This window comes from Arachis stenosperma, chromosome 5 (assembly GCF_014773155.1).
Source record: "Arachis stenosperma cultivar V10309 chromosome 5, arast.V10309.gnm1.PFL2, whole genome shotgun sequence".
NCBI classification, from domain to species: Eukaryota; Viridiplantae; Streptophyta; class Magnoliopsida; order Fabales; family Fabaceae; genus Arachis; species Arachis stenosperma.
Genome location: NC_080381.1, coordinates 10,525,860 through 10,541,436, shown reverse-complemented (window position 1 = coordinate 10,541,436; position 15,577 = coordinate 10,525,860). Strand labels below are relative to the sequence as shown.

The window sequence follows — 15,577 nt, the reverse complement described above, 5'->3', positions numbered from 1 at the left end:
ATATCTATGCCTCTTTTATTCATATGTATGACTTTTAATATTCATATGTATGCATTCTAATATCCATATGTAAGACCTTTTTTATTTAGTTGCAAACAAATCAACAGAAAACTAAATGAACAATTCACTTCATCAATTTATTAATGCAATGAAAAAAAAAGGGTAATAAGTGAATGATGACATTAAAAAACGCTACAATAATTCCTAATACCTGGGATAAAGACAACAAACTCAACTTGAAAACAGAAAATGCATCATAAAATGAACTTAGAAACAAAAACATACATCATGAAACCTAAGCATCCATGCCAGCAATAGATCCTCACTGGTCACAATTCCCGTGCGTATGCCTAGGCTGCCTGCAGAGGCCGCAGCGCTTCGGTTGGTTAGGAGCAGCTTCATCCACGCCATTTCGGATTCTGGTAAATCTTGGTTGCCCTTTTCTTACACGTCTCATATTAGGGTCTGAAATCACGGTAGGACCATCATGTGGCGGCCAAAGTCCTTCTGAAATAGGCGGTGCAAATCCCATCTTGTAAACGTTGAAGACCTCACTCATACTTTAGACATCATGAACATATGTCGCCCACTTCAGGCGCGAGTGAGCGCAGCATGCGATGGCATAACAACATAGGTAATGCAGAGCTTGAAAATACCCACAGTCGCAAGTAAGATATCTAAGTGAAATTCGGTAGTTGCCAAGTGAAAAGTTACTAGAAGGAGTCGTCTCAGCCACAGTATACTTAAAATGATGCCTATCAAACAAAGTGATGGTGAAGCACCTTAAGTCTCTCAGGTTGTGCCCTATTAATTTCACCAAAGCCTGACAGAATTGATGTCCAGTCCCCAATTGTGCCTTGGCCGTTTGTCCTCGGATAACAAACGGTCCGACAATCCTTCCATAAGTGGACTTCATCAGTGATGTGATTGGGAGATTCTTTGTACCCTTAAGTACAGAGTTAACACATTTAGAGATGTTGGTGGTCATATAGCCAAACTATCTCATTATCTTGATGTTGGGTCCACTTATCATAGTCTATTCAGTTGGCCTAATCGCACATAGCCGGATTCTTAGTCTGCATAATATCGAACCAATAATCAAACTTTGCCTCGATCTTCACATATGCAGCATCACAAGTAGCCTTTTTGCATTCTGACCTTTGAAACTCAGGGAAACGTTCACCGCCACATGACAAATGCAAAATGCCCAATAAACACGCGGGGGTAGCCAACCACTGTCAACTGCCATTATGGCAGCCTTGATGCTGTTGTGCCTGTCAGCCTTGATCCACAAATGACATGGTAATCAAGTTGCCGGTGATCGCTTGAAATAAATGTAGCTAAGCAAGTGTGCGGACCATTATACCTTCTAACCTCCTACGTACCTTTTTGTTGGCATAATGTGATGTGAATCAACCAAGTGCAACCTTTGCCGAATTTCTTGCATTACTCATAGTACTTAAGATGATCTAATTCTAACACCCTGTATTCAACTCCTCTACGGATGCTATAATCATTCACACTCAACACAACTTTCTCTTTATTTTGGAATGATTACCCAATCTGAAATTTTGTGGGAGTGGTTCCATGATGCAATCTTTGACCACCAAAGGTAACATCTACGTTCGGTTGTTGCCCCATAGCATCCAAGTTCATGGTTGAAAAGTGTGAAAGATATTGTTGTATTCCGGAATTTGATGGGCTTTGCTGTGTACGTGCATTGCTCCTTGTATCCTCACTACTGTCCCAACTATATCGAGAGGCTCTTCATCCGAATCATCCTCTCTCATTGTATTTTCAACTCGATTAGGCTCACTGTCACCTACACAATCAAGAATCATGACAGAAGAACTAGCCATCTCAACTGCCAGCTACCGAAACGAACAGTTCTCTAATGCTACACAGCCATATTCATTCGTACGGTTCAAATCAACCTCAATGGATGGAGATGCAACGATTGAACACGTCGGTGCAACCATAGGCATCAAATTGGAAGCATCCCAAGCCAGTCGACTCAGGATTTGGAACTAATGCCTCAGAACTGTCGACACCATCCTCCAACTTCACATATAACTTGTGTATTCTGACCTCCGAAAAAATTTTCTGATAATGAAACAAAACCTGCAGATCTTCATCAGTCCCTATCACACATGTATCATACTTCACACCGGTTAACACAACTGCAATAGGTATCTTATAAAATAACTTCTTCACCCACTTGGTTCCAAATACCCAAAACTTTTGCAATATCAGATCTGACAAAGTTTTTGATGAACTGGTAAATACATTCAAGGGTTCTTTGTCGGTAAACTTCACATCCTTTTTTTTCGCTTTTATAAATTTTTTTTCCAGAGCAATGTACTAGTGCTAAAAAACTATCATCCTCACTAGACATTGTGAAAATGACTCTCTCCTTAATAATTATCTTCAATTTGTATATATAAAGCTTATAACCTTCATAAAATGTGGTAGGAGTTCTACGATTTATGTACAAATACTTCTCTTCATAATTCACAGTAAGGATCTCGTGGTTTTATGTTCAAACACTGCTCTTCATAAACTGCGATAGAGATCTCACGATTTATGGTCAAATGATAACCTGTAATTAACAGCTGCGACTTATATAGAATAATAAAATAGGACTAACTTATAATGAGTTATAGATTGTTGTATGTGCATAAATATAAATTTCAATTGATTTATTTAGATAAATTTTTCCATGTTAATATTAGATTAAAAAAAATTGATATATAACAATCAACATATCTGACTTAAATATACTCTTAAAAAATTTAAAGAGTCGTGTAAAAAGTCTTTTTATATATATAGTAATAATGTACAACAATTAATATATAACAATCAACATCTGACTTTAGTATACTCTTTAAAATTTTAAAGAGTCGTGTGAAAACTAAAAAGTCCTTTTTATTTATAGTAATACTAATAAGAGGAAGTTTAGGTCAATATTTTTATTAAAATTTATCTAGCATTAAATTAATAAAATAAAAATAAATAATTTTATATTATTAAATATAATTTTATATTATTAAAAATATTAATAATAATTAATTAATAATTATAAATTATAAAATTTGTTAGTCCTACTTTTTTATTAATAATAGTGTATAAAAATTAATTTCTAAAACGAATAAAAAAACTTAAGGTTTTCTATTTAATAAATAAAAAAATAGATAAAGTATTATTTTGATATCTAATATTTAAATTAATTCTTAATTTGATCTCTAATTTTTTAAACATTCTATTTTAGTTTTAAAAAATTTTAAACGGATTTAATACTATCCCACCATTAAATTTGACACAAAACATTAACATATTAAAGAGTAATAATATTTGATTTTAGTATTTAAGTAAAATCGACTCACTTAACAATCCTCAATATAAAATTTTTTTCTTTGTTTCCGGGTTAATTTTAGGATTTGAGATTTTATAAAAGAAGAAGAAGAACGAAAAGAGGAAGTGTTTCAAGTGGGGTGGCAAACGGACTAGCCTGTCCCGCCAAAAGTCTGTCATTTGGCGGGTTGGCCCGTTTCACCTAGTAAAACGATCCCGAATTCCTCTCTCGTCCCACCTAACAGTGGGTTGGCGGGCTAAGCTCTCCAATTTTTTTTATTAATTTTTTAAATTTTTTATTAATAAACTCTTAAATATTAAACAATATATATAATTTCACAACTAGTTCAGTAAATTTATAATTTCTAAATTCACAAATATTAAAGTCTTTATAATTCTAAATATATAATAAACATAATTATCAACCAAATTTTTTGATATAAATTAAAATAATAAAATTAACTTTGTAAAAAATAAACAAACATTGTCCAAAACATATAATTAAACATCTTCAAATTTCTAATTAATCAAACATAGAACATAATCTAAATTATAACTTAAAACATTTTCAATTACAAAAAAAATGGCGAGCCCACCAAGGAAGCCCGTCCTATCACGCCAAAACCCGCATATTAGGCGGGCTTTTTAATTATAGCAGTTTTTAAAATTTTCAACCTAATCCGTTTTTTTTTTTGCGAGTTGCGCGAGTTGACCCGGCGAGTTTCAATCCATTTGCCACCCCTAGTTTCAAGCATGTTTTGATTTTGGTTTTGGTTTTATACCGTATGAGAATAAAAACGTTAATTAACGTCTATGTCACTCACTTCATTAACTATTCGTGTCAAATTTAATGATAGAATAATATTAAATTTATTTAAACTTTTTTAAAACAAAAATAAAATCTTTAAAATATTAAAAATTATATTAAAATTTCCTCAAATATTAGAACCAAAATAGGAGGTTACCCCAAAAAATTCATTACTTTCATATATACCCAAAGTTGGAGAAGTTGTGTAAATATACCATTTCGTAATACTATTACATAAATAAAAAAAAGGTAAGGATCAGCATTTTTTTATTAATTTTAGCCAAGATTTGATCAATATAATTTTTTTTATACTAATATAATAGATAGAATATTTAAACTTTATTTTACATATATATAAAAATGTTATTACTGACTAATTACTAGACAAAAATAATAAAATTTACTAGTTCTATAACATTATTTTTATATGAGAATTTTGTTAACTAACTAATACTCAGGTTAGTTTAGGTAAATAATTTAAATAAATTCTTTTGAAAAAAGAGCTTAAAACATAAGGATTTTTATTAATAGCAGCTTATAAATAAGTTATTTTGTATTTAAATTTTTAGTTATAAAAATACTTATTTTAAAGTTGTAACGTTCGGATAAATAACTCAAAAAATAATTTTTTTTACACAAGAAAATAAATATTAAAATAATGATGATAACAAATACCTTTCAATATTAAATGTTGATTTTACATAACCTAATCACTAATATTGTGTATGATATGGTAGTTGAAAATAAAAAATAAATATAAAATGTGTGTCAATGTATATTTTGTTCCTGTTTTTTATTTTTTTATTTTTTACTCCTATCAGAACTCCCTTCTTCTTTATTGAGATCAAGAACTTGCTTTTTTTTTAAAAAAAAAATAAGAGAGCTCAACACGATAAGTAGAGGAAGAACAACAAACAAGCAAATAGAAAAGTTAAAAAAAATTACAAAAAAACTCATCAACTATTTTTTGTGCTCCTCCTCCTTATAGTGTACTCCTGATTTTATACTCGTGAAAACATCTTCAACCACTCCAATCTTATTAAAACTCTGTCAATCCAATTATAAGATCGCTAAGCAAAAGTCCACCAGTTGCATATCTTCTTTTATCAGTTCTTACTAAAACTCTGCTAATCTGGCAGCATCTTTTTTCCCCTCTACCTATACAATCTCGTTGAAGTCTCCCATAAAGGCTAACATAACTCAGCAATATAACTCAATTTCTCCCACACCACAGAAAGCATAATTAAAATTATTTTTAGTAAGATCCTTTCAACACACAACCAAAACTCCCCTTTTATGACAACGACTCATTTTAAACATTATTTCATCCCAAATAAACAGTAAACCACTTGAGGCACCCTCCAACTCAACATATTCTCATCTCGCAGCATCACTCTCTCGAATTCTTATTATATCAAATTTCGTCACTACCCGCCATTTAATCTCAAACAAGCCCAACATATTCAACTTAAATTGTTTCTTGAGGTTTTTAACCATGCTCAATTTTCCATCACCCATTAACCCCCTACTATTCCAAGAATAAATTATTTTAATAAATTATTACACACTTTTTTTATTTTTGGGCCTGCAGCGTCTTGCTTTCTCTTTCTGTTTTGCCAATCTTCTTTTCTGAACAATTTCTTCATTCTGTGCTTGGAGAATAGCCATAATATCATCTTCTTCATTGTATAAAATTGCACCTGATTCCAATGCTAGGTCCTAAGTTTTTCTATTTTTAAGCATCTGCTCCTTCAAAATGTTATTTCTGTTTCCCTTACTTCCTTCATTATTATCCGAACCACCATCATCAACCACCCTCTTCCCAACTACTTCTTCATCGCGTTCCGATAGCTCTCCCTGTCTCTTTGTCAATGTTGTTCCCTTTGTGCCGAAATTCATGCCACTATTATTCACAATGTCATCCCTAACACGCGTTTCTTCATCAACGTCTTCTGCACCATCATCATCAACATACACACCCAACCCACCAGTCCCTCCATTCAATGTCACCGCCGGAAGAGTAGTGGCTTGGTTTTTCGCCACCAACTCTTCCTCGATCTCATGACCCAACATAGGTGGCGTCAGGGTTGTGCATTTTCCTTGCCACGTTGAACCTCCTTTGCCGTGGCCAGTCTTTAGCTTTCCTCCTTCAACACCGATTTGGTCTTCCTTGATCTTTTTCGCGCCGGTTTCTAGCGCAAGTTTTGCAGATGCAGCTTTTTGCACACTTGTCGTAGACCCTTCTCTAGCATGCCCATCCCTATCGTAAAAATCGTGTTGTATTTCCATCAAGCCTAACTCAGATTCTAGACCCAACCCAACATCATCGAATCGGTTGATTGAGGAAGTCGGGTCCAAAGATCCTTCTCTATCTTTTTTGGACATCTTTAAATTGTTAGGCCTAGCACCAAGCCTACAAAGAACCTTATTTTTCCTATTTCTTCTGTCCCTCCTTTCTAATCCATTAAAGTTATCTTCATAAATCCATGTTACTGCATCTTCAAAATCAGCTTCATAATTAATATGATCACATCCCACATAATTCGCTCTCCCTTCAATTCCTTCATAAATTGGTTGATATATTACCATTTTTACCTGATTTTGTTTTGAATGATCATTAATCCACTCATTCAAAATAATTTCAGGAATTACCAACCTGTCTTTATCTTCTCCGTCTTCCCTCAGCTCCCCCATCACCACATCCGTAGCCTGGTCGTTGAAAACGCCAATTTTGTAGCCCGTGCACTCCTTAAACTCGTACCTACACACTCCCTTTATGCAACTGTTCTTAGTTGTTCACAACTGTAGTCACCTTTTTCATTAGCTTCTTCATAACAATTCAATCCAAAAGCCTCCCGTCCCACTTCTTTCACTAGCACATCAAATCCACTGATACCTATTGTGATATGGATCCATTCATTAATCATATCCATGATACAAGTATCAATTTACACTCGTCCAACACTAAATGACATGCACGATTCTGTCACTTTGTCACAACTGAATATTTCCTCCCATTGGCCTCCTAACATACTAAAGGTAGCTGCTGACCACGCATGTAACGAAACCCTGTAACATTCTAACTACACTCTTCGAGTTTCACATCACTCCGTCTCATCCCATCTCCATATACTATGGAAGAATTGCAAGAGATTATGCATTTTAAACGTATATGCTTCTTCCGCATTCAATACAGAATCAAAAGTCAAAAGAACTATATATGCTCCCAATTCCTGTACTTGGATAACTTGAGGCAGGTTTTTTTCAATCATCTTTTTCAAGGAACTTTTCTCTGTAACCACTCCAGATTCTCTTTCACTACCGATACTTCCACTTTCTTTATCCACCCATTTCTATGCGAGTCTGGCTCTTTTTGGTGCCTTGTTAGTTTCTTTATTTGCCTTTGGTTATCTCCTTCCTGTGGTTGAGAATTTGTCTTGTTCCGACTATCACCTTCTTCCTGAGCTGTCTTTTGAACCTTTGTCTCAGTTGTTCGTCTATACTTCGCTTCTCCCATGTACACAATCTTCCCTCTCAACCTCATACGATTCATTTCTGTTATAGCCTTCAAAGCTCCACCTTTCGTTGTGTATCGGATGAACGCAAAAACATACATATTACCACCTTTTTATTTTCGTGAAACATAAATGTCGTTAATGCGTCTAGTCCAATTAAACAGATAGAATACTTCATTCTTCAAAATATTTTCGGGGAGATCATCAACAAAGATGGAGAAAGACTCGTTTTCCAACCGTTGATACTTTTCTCGATTCCAAATTCTGTGATCTTTTACATGTTCTCTAGTTCTAACCCACTCTGTGTTTTTCACCCTCTGTCTCATTCCTTCTCTCATCTCTCACTCCTTGTCCTCTATCCACTAGTGTTATTTACCTCAATCATATAGTGATTAATTAACTATGAAAATAATAACAAGCTATATAAAAATAAAATCACATGTAAAAAAAATAAAATTAAAACTAAAATTTTATACACAATTAACTACAAATTTAATAATAAAAAAAGTGATAAAATGATAAAAAAAATTACCTAGAAGGAATATATGCAGTAGGTTGTTCAGATGGAACATTGTCTGAAAATAGTGGTGGAGGATCAATACTTCCAGCAGATAAATCATTACGTGAAAATGGTGATAGAGAGCCGAGAATGATAGTGGAAGGCCAGTGCTTCTAACAGACCTTGCGTGAAAATGGTGGGAAAGGTCAGTATTAGTATTTTCAGCAAAAATAGGAAACATTTTTCACAGAGTCAAGAAGGAAAGTAGATTTTTTTGTTTTGAAGTTAATTTTTTTAAGAAAGTGGTAGAATAACTTATTGAGAAGTAGAGAAGTCATATATTTCTACTTTTTTTCAAAAAGCTTTGAATTAACTTTTCGAGAAGTTAAAAGTTTTTTTTAAAGGATTTGAATCATCTAACGTTTGAATTTCACTTTAGAGAGTAAAGTGTGATCTTTTATCGTTGATTTTATAGTTGGGACCAAGAATAAATATAAAAGAGAAACTATTCAAGGATAAAAGATTACACTTTTCTCTCTAGAATGAAATTCAAATTTTAGAGAATGCAAATTCTTTTTTAAAATTGTGCCAAACACGCTTATAGTGACTTTTAATAATCCAAAAGTAAAATAGTTTCTGCTACTTCTCAAACGGGCTCTCAATCAATCAACTATCAATCAATTTATTATTAATTGATAATTTTAATTTTTAAATTATTATTAATTAATAATTATTCAAATTTTATTTTTTTAAAAAAATATAAAATCAATAATTATTAAATACAATTATTTACTCTTAGGAATTATTTACCTATACGTTTCCTTTATATAAATGTTGGTAACTTGAACAGAAAACTTGATGAGAACATTATGATAAAGTTATGGATCATAAACAGTAGGAATCAAACACAAGGCATGTTTTCTTCCAATTGCCAAGCCAGCGAGTTCAGTCATGTCTACATCTTCAGGCTTCATCCCACTGGGGAGTTCCCAATTGAAATGGTAAAGTAAGAGAGCCAAAGGAAGTGTAACGCTGGCAACACCAAAAGTCATGCCAGGGCATATTCTTCTTCCTGCCCCAAATGGTAAATACTCAAAATTATTCCCTTTGAAGTCCAAAGAACTTTCTTCAAATCTCTCAGGTATAAAACTCTCAGAGTCATGCCAGTATTGGGGATCTCTTGCAATTGCCCACACATTAACCATCACTCTTGTTTTGATTGGTATAGCATAGCCATGAATGTTGGTTGCTTCGGTGCATTCTCTGGGTATTAACAATGGAGATGGTGAGTGTAACCTTAGTGTCTCTTTGACCACTAGCTTTAAGTAACATAGATCTTCAATATCAGTTTCATGAATTGTCTTCTTTCCTCTAAGTGCTTCTCTTAATTCAGCTTGTGCCTTTGCCATCACTCTTGGGTTCTTTATCATTTCTGCCATGGCCCATTCTATTGTTGATGCTGTGGTATCCGTTCCAGCAACAAACATGTCCTGTAAATAGTTGAAGTTTTCTTTATCTTTTTATTTTCTTATTTAACTAATTTGTATTTTAAAAATATATTCTGAGTATAATAATAAAAATATTTTTATTTTTTAATAAATTAATAATTTTAAAAAATTAATAATTTTTAGTAAAATATCTTTTTATAATGTTTTAAAATATGTCTTCAAAATACATTTTAATACAAAATTTTAATGAAAAATAAAACATGATAAAATACTAAAACTTGTATGAAAGAAAGAATCAATTAATAAAATACTACAGTTCATATAATGAAATGAGAAAAGCTATTTATACTTTTTAATTTTAATATTAAAATTAATTGATAAAAATTAAAAAATTATACCATAAAAAAAATACAATCATATGAAATATGTAAAGACCATGTTGTGTTTATAATAGTTGTTTGATAATTAAATAGGGATATTGTAAAAGGAGACCCTAAAGTATGAGAGAATCTGAGCCGCTTCTTTTTATTTGGTCAAGACTGATGAACCACTGTCCTAGGACACAGTAAAAAGTCAACAAGTGGTTCGCTAGGCGACAGGTGGAGGGCATGCACGAGAGAGGCTTGGTCCCAACTCCAAACTTATCTAAAAGTTATGGTATGTTTGACTTTCACTTTAAAACTTCAGAATCAATCAATCACACTTTCAATAATTTTCCCTTTGAAAACTTCCATATCATTATTATTCTCTCGAGTTTTTTTTTTTTAAATAATTCTTGGTCTAAAACAATATAGATTTTATCTTTCACAAAGTTACTCTGTAACCACATTATTGTTGTTGTTGTTGTTGTTGTTGTTGTGCAAATAAATTAATATAAATTAAAAATCATTCTAATATTTATAAGAGCATCTTTAATATTTAGTTTTAGTTTTATTTTATTTTAAATTTTATAAAGTGTTATATAAATATTTGTGTGATTATATATTATAAAATTTAATTTAAAATTGAATGTAAAATTTATCACTCAAATGTTTAGTTTTATTTTAATTTAATTTTAAACTTAAATTATTTTTTAATTATTTCAAATAATTTAAATTGAATTGTAAAAATTAAAAAAATAAAAATATAAAATTATAAAATTAATAATTATATACCATATTTAAAAAATATTACACACTAATAAAAATAAATTTTAAAATATTATCTAATTAAGCATAGCAACAATAAAAAAATAGAATAATAAAATAAAAAATAACAAAGAAGATGAGAAAAGAATCTACATTAAATTGATTTAAATTTATTTTTCTACCAAATAATTGATAAGAAAATAATAAAAAAATAAAATAATAAAATATAGGAGTACAACTGAATACATCTAATTTATTTAAATATAGTTTGATTGAATTTTTGTTGTAGCGTTACCATAACAATATTACAATAACAATGTTTTAATATTTATTTAAGATTAATGTTATATGATCATCAAATATTATTATTTTTGTCAGTAATAATGTGCACCTATATTTATAGACATTTTGTACATAAAAAAACATATAATATGTATCTATATTTATCAAAATTTTATACATATGATTTAATATAATTTAACCCACATTTTTAAAATTTATACACATAAATTAGTAAAATTTTATTAAAAATAATTTAATATTTATACTAACTAAATAATAACAAAAAATACTAAAAATTATTGACTTTAAAAATTTTTCTTTATTCAAAGAACTTTAATAAAGTATACAAATCGATCATTTTATTAATCTATTTCTAAATAATATAGTTTCTTTTTACTTATATAATCAATATCATTTTAAAAATAATATACCGTACAAATTTTAATTCTATATCATTTTATTTATTATAAAAATAAAAAATAATACCCAAAATAAATTTCATTGAAATTGCTCTAAAAATTATACATCACTAAGTCAATTAGACAACTCTAACAAATAGTTTATACGTGGTAGCTGGAGCTGGAAAATTCATTACTCCAGAATCAGCTCATTCACCACTAGGACTATTCAATTCAAACTTAAATCTTTTATAAAAAAGAAATGCAGTTTTGATATATTTTAGAAAGATATTAGGTCTTATCATTTTTTATTTGAATTAATATTAGCCAATTCTTTTTTTTTATACAAAAAAAATTAGTTTCCCTATATTTCCGATCAAATAAGAATATCGATTAGTATATTTGATTTAAAAACGACTTTTTTTTATATCATCCATTTCTTTCCTTTAAAATTATTTAATCGGGTTAGAATATTTATATAAACATTGTTTTTTCATAAAATAAATAACTATTATAATAATTAAATTTGACATAAATAATTTGTTGAATTTTATTATATATCTAAATATTTTTATTAACTAATTTTAATTAAATTAACTTAAACCCAACAAAAACTATTGAAAGACATGCGTGTAAAATCACATACTTCTTTTTATACCCGTAAAAAATAATATCGAATTTTTTTAACTGTGACACAAAAATTTTTAATTTTAACACAAGATTTTTAATTTTGACCAAAATTTTTTAAAATTCTGAACTTTATGTTGCAATTTTTTATACTTCTTATTCTTTTTTTTTCTTCTTTTTTCTTGCAGAATTTTTGTATTTTTTTATAAATTTATTTGTTTTTTCAAAAAATTTTCTGTTTATTATTGTTAGAAAGGATAAACAAAAAATGAAACAAAAATTTGCATAATTGTTTCTTTTTTTTTCTTTGTTTTTTTAATTATTTTTAGAAGATGAAACAATAAGAATTATGAGAGTGTGAAACAAGAAAAATTATAAAAATAAGAAAAAGAAAGAGGAGGAAGAAGAGTTGTTGTTTGAAAAAATATAAAACAGAAAAATAATATCAAAATTTTTTAACCTTGGTATAAGAATTTTTTAATTGTCAAACCAAAATTTATTACATGTGACACATAAAATAAAGTGCTGCAGTTTTTTTTATTCTTTTTTAAAAGAAGAAGATAAAAATAACGACAACATTAAAAAAAAATTGTGCAGAAAAAATAACACATAAAATAAAATATTATATATTTTTTTTAGAAGAAAAAAATGACGTTGAAGAATAATTGCACAAAAAGAATAATTGCACAAAAGGAGAAAAAATGATGAGAATGAGAAAGAAAAAGAGGAGAAGAAGAAAGTAGAAGAAGAGGAGATAATAATAATAATGATATTCATGATAATGAAGAACATAAAAAAAATACACTTATGTAAATTTGACTTGTTGATTTGGTTAAAAAATTATTTAATTAGTTAGTATTTCTTGTAATAAAATAGTTAAATTTTTTATAATAGAATAATTTAACATTTTTAAAATAGGATAATCAAACTTTTACAGCCGATTAATTATTAATTCGAAAATGACACAAAACAAAGGCCGGTGTAACGAAAGATTCAAAATGTTTACTTTTCAATTTAGTGTATATATATATATATATATATATATATATATATATATATAGAAAAAGTCTAGGAATCAGCAATTTTATGGTATTTTGGCCAGCATGTAACCAGCAGAAAAAAGTAAACTATTGAATGAAATCTTACACTAATTTCATACCATTAAATTATTATTGATGGCTATCAATCATAAATATTGCTGTCCTCTAGCTCTACCATGTAGAGGAAAAGTTATATATGTGCAAACAAATAGTTTCTTTTTGATTACTTACCGCACTTGAGATTATATTCATCACCCTAAGACAATATATTAAATGGACAAAGTGTACAATAAATATTGGTAAATATTAAACTCACGATATGATATTTATAAATTTTTAGTGTATATTTTTATTTATTTAAAATTTTTTTATGTATATTTTTGTTTATTTATTTTAATATATATTTTTTATTTACTTTTATACTGATAAAATAAACACAACGAAAATAAAATAAACACACACAAGAAAGTTACAATGAATGCATTAATTAATGAACTAATTAAGTTACTAACCCCAACAACAGCTTTGATGTTTGAGATTGTTAGCTTGGTCTGGAGATTGCTACTTTGCTGCACTCTCAATAGAACATCAACAAGGTCTTCCTCCTCTACATTAATCCTACCTTCTCTTTGCTTCTTTTGATGTTCCATTACGATATCCTCGAAGATCCTATCAAATTTCTTGTACAGCTTCTCCGCCTTGGACTTCAACCCACTCAAATAATACAGAGGTTTGATGGATGGAAACAAATCCGCCCAATGAAACCCTCCAAAAATTTCCACCACTTGTTTGATCAGAAGTACAAACTCATCAAGATCCTTGTTGTAGTTACCAAATGCCGCCCTGTAAACAAAAGCACTTGTCAAGGAGAAAATCATGTCAGTGAGATTGATCCGTGAACCCGCGGATTCACGGATCTTCTGAACGAGATTTTCAGTCTCGGCTTCTCTTACAGAAGCCAGAGACTGAACCTTTTTCACACTCAAAAGCTCCAGAGTACATATCTTGCGCATGTCTCTCCAGTACTGGCCGACGGGAGAGAATGCAATATTTGTAGGGCCATATGCAAGGGTTGGAACAGCAGCAATGAAAGGCCTCTTTTGAAAACAGGCATCATGGTTTTTGAGTACCTCCTGGGCTAGCTTAGCGGAAGATACAACCACTGTGGAGTTCTCACCGAGTTTTAGGTGCATGATAGGTCCATATTTCTTTGCAAGTTCTCTGAAAGAACGGTGTGGTAGTGGTCCTGCTAGTGCAACTTGATGGATGTTACCAATGATGGGTAATTTCCATGGACCAGGGGGAAGGTTAATGGATCTTGGTTTGAAATATTTTGCAAGAAAATGCAAGACTGTGAACCCCAAAATTGCAATACCCAGTAAGTAGTTTTGAGGTTCCATGTTATTACTTAATTAATCGACCTCTGAAGGTATGTGCTTGTAATGATTTTTGCTTAGATTCATCGGTCCTATTTATATAACTTTATGTAAATGTAAAAACTTAATTATTTAGACTTTAGGAAGATAAACTACAAAATATCGTATATATGCTTTCAAGTTTCAACATCAAATGTAAAATTTGTCTCCGAGGTGATCTTGTAGTTCATAAATTTCGTGAATGGGGGTATCTATCATATGCTTATCTTTTTCTAACTGCTCAATTATTGGACTTGATTTTCCACTTAGACAATTTGAATCATCAATCAACAGCTGCTGGAAATTTGATGTGCTTTAATTACATTTAGATTTTTATATATTTTAATATTATATTAAAATTAAATATGTATAACTTATAATAGATAACATCTATAATGCACAAATACTGACACGGCGGATACAGGATACAACGTGATACAGAACATGCTGACACACAAATTTTAAAATCTTATAAGACACGGAGATATATATATATATATATAAAATATGATGTATTTTTTAGATAAATAATAATTATACTTTGATATTTTATTGATATTAAAATATAAATTAATTTTTTAATTATTTTTAATATCTTATTTTAATTATATAAAGTATTTAAAATATTTTTTGTTTTAATAAATAATAATATATACTATTTCTAAATTTATTTCAAGAATATATGTTAAAAATAAGATTAGATACGCTGACACGTGATAGTATTTAAGTGTATTCAAATGTGTTCAGAAAAAATTTTTTATTTTTTATTATGACATGGTTGAATACGGCAGACACGCATATCAAATAAGTGCTTATGAGTGTCGTGTGACTCGTATCCAAAATATGTCTGACACGTAGACATAACAACTTAGCGAAGTGTCCATATATAATAGGATAATATACTTAAAAAATAAAAGTTGTATTTGACTAATGAATATTAGAAAAAGAGAAATGTTAGGAAATTATCAAATTTTATTGTTTTTAGTTATTATTTAACTATTGACTTAATTTTTTTAGTTTAATTTTTTTAGTCTAATAATCTAACAATATATTTTATCTTATACTTT

The 15,577-nt window shown here is 29.7% G+C and overlaps 1 protein-coding gene and 1 long non-coding RNA gene across 2 annotated transcripts; one reads left to right on the top strand and one right to left on the bottom strand.

Moving 5' to 3' along the window:
• Positions 1 to 9,051: 9,051 nt before the first annotated feature.
• On the bottom strand, positions 9,052 to 14,495 carry LOC130981861 (cytochrome P450 71D8-like). The gene is made up of 2 exons (XM_057905599.1): positions 13,608 to 14,495; positions 9,052 to 9,663 (listed from the first exon to the last, which is right to left on the bottom strand). Exons 1-2 carry the CDS (start codon positions 14,493 to 14,495, stop codon positions 9,052 to 9,054), a joined length of 1,500 nt encoding a protein of 499 aa, XP_057761582.1.
• Positions 9,369 to 13,704, top strand: LOC130981862 (uncharacterized). The gene is made up of 3 exons (XR_009087049.1): positions 9,369 to 9,458; positions 10,095 to 10,278; positions 13,619 to 13,704. It is a non-coding gene; the product is annotated as an uncharacterized LOC130981862 (long non-coding RNA).
• Positions 14,496 to 15,577: the final 1,082 nt, after the last annotated feature.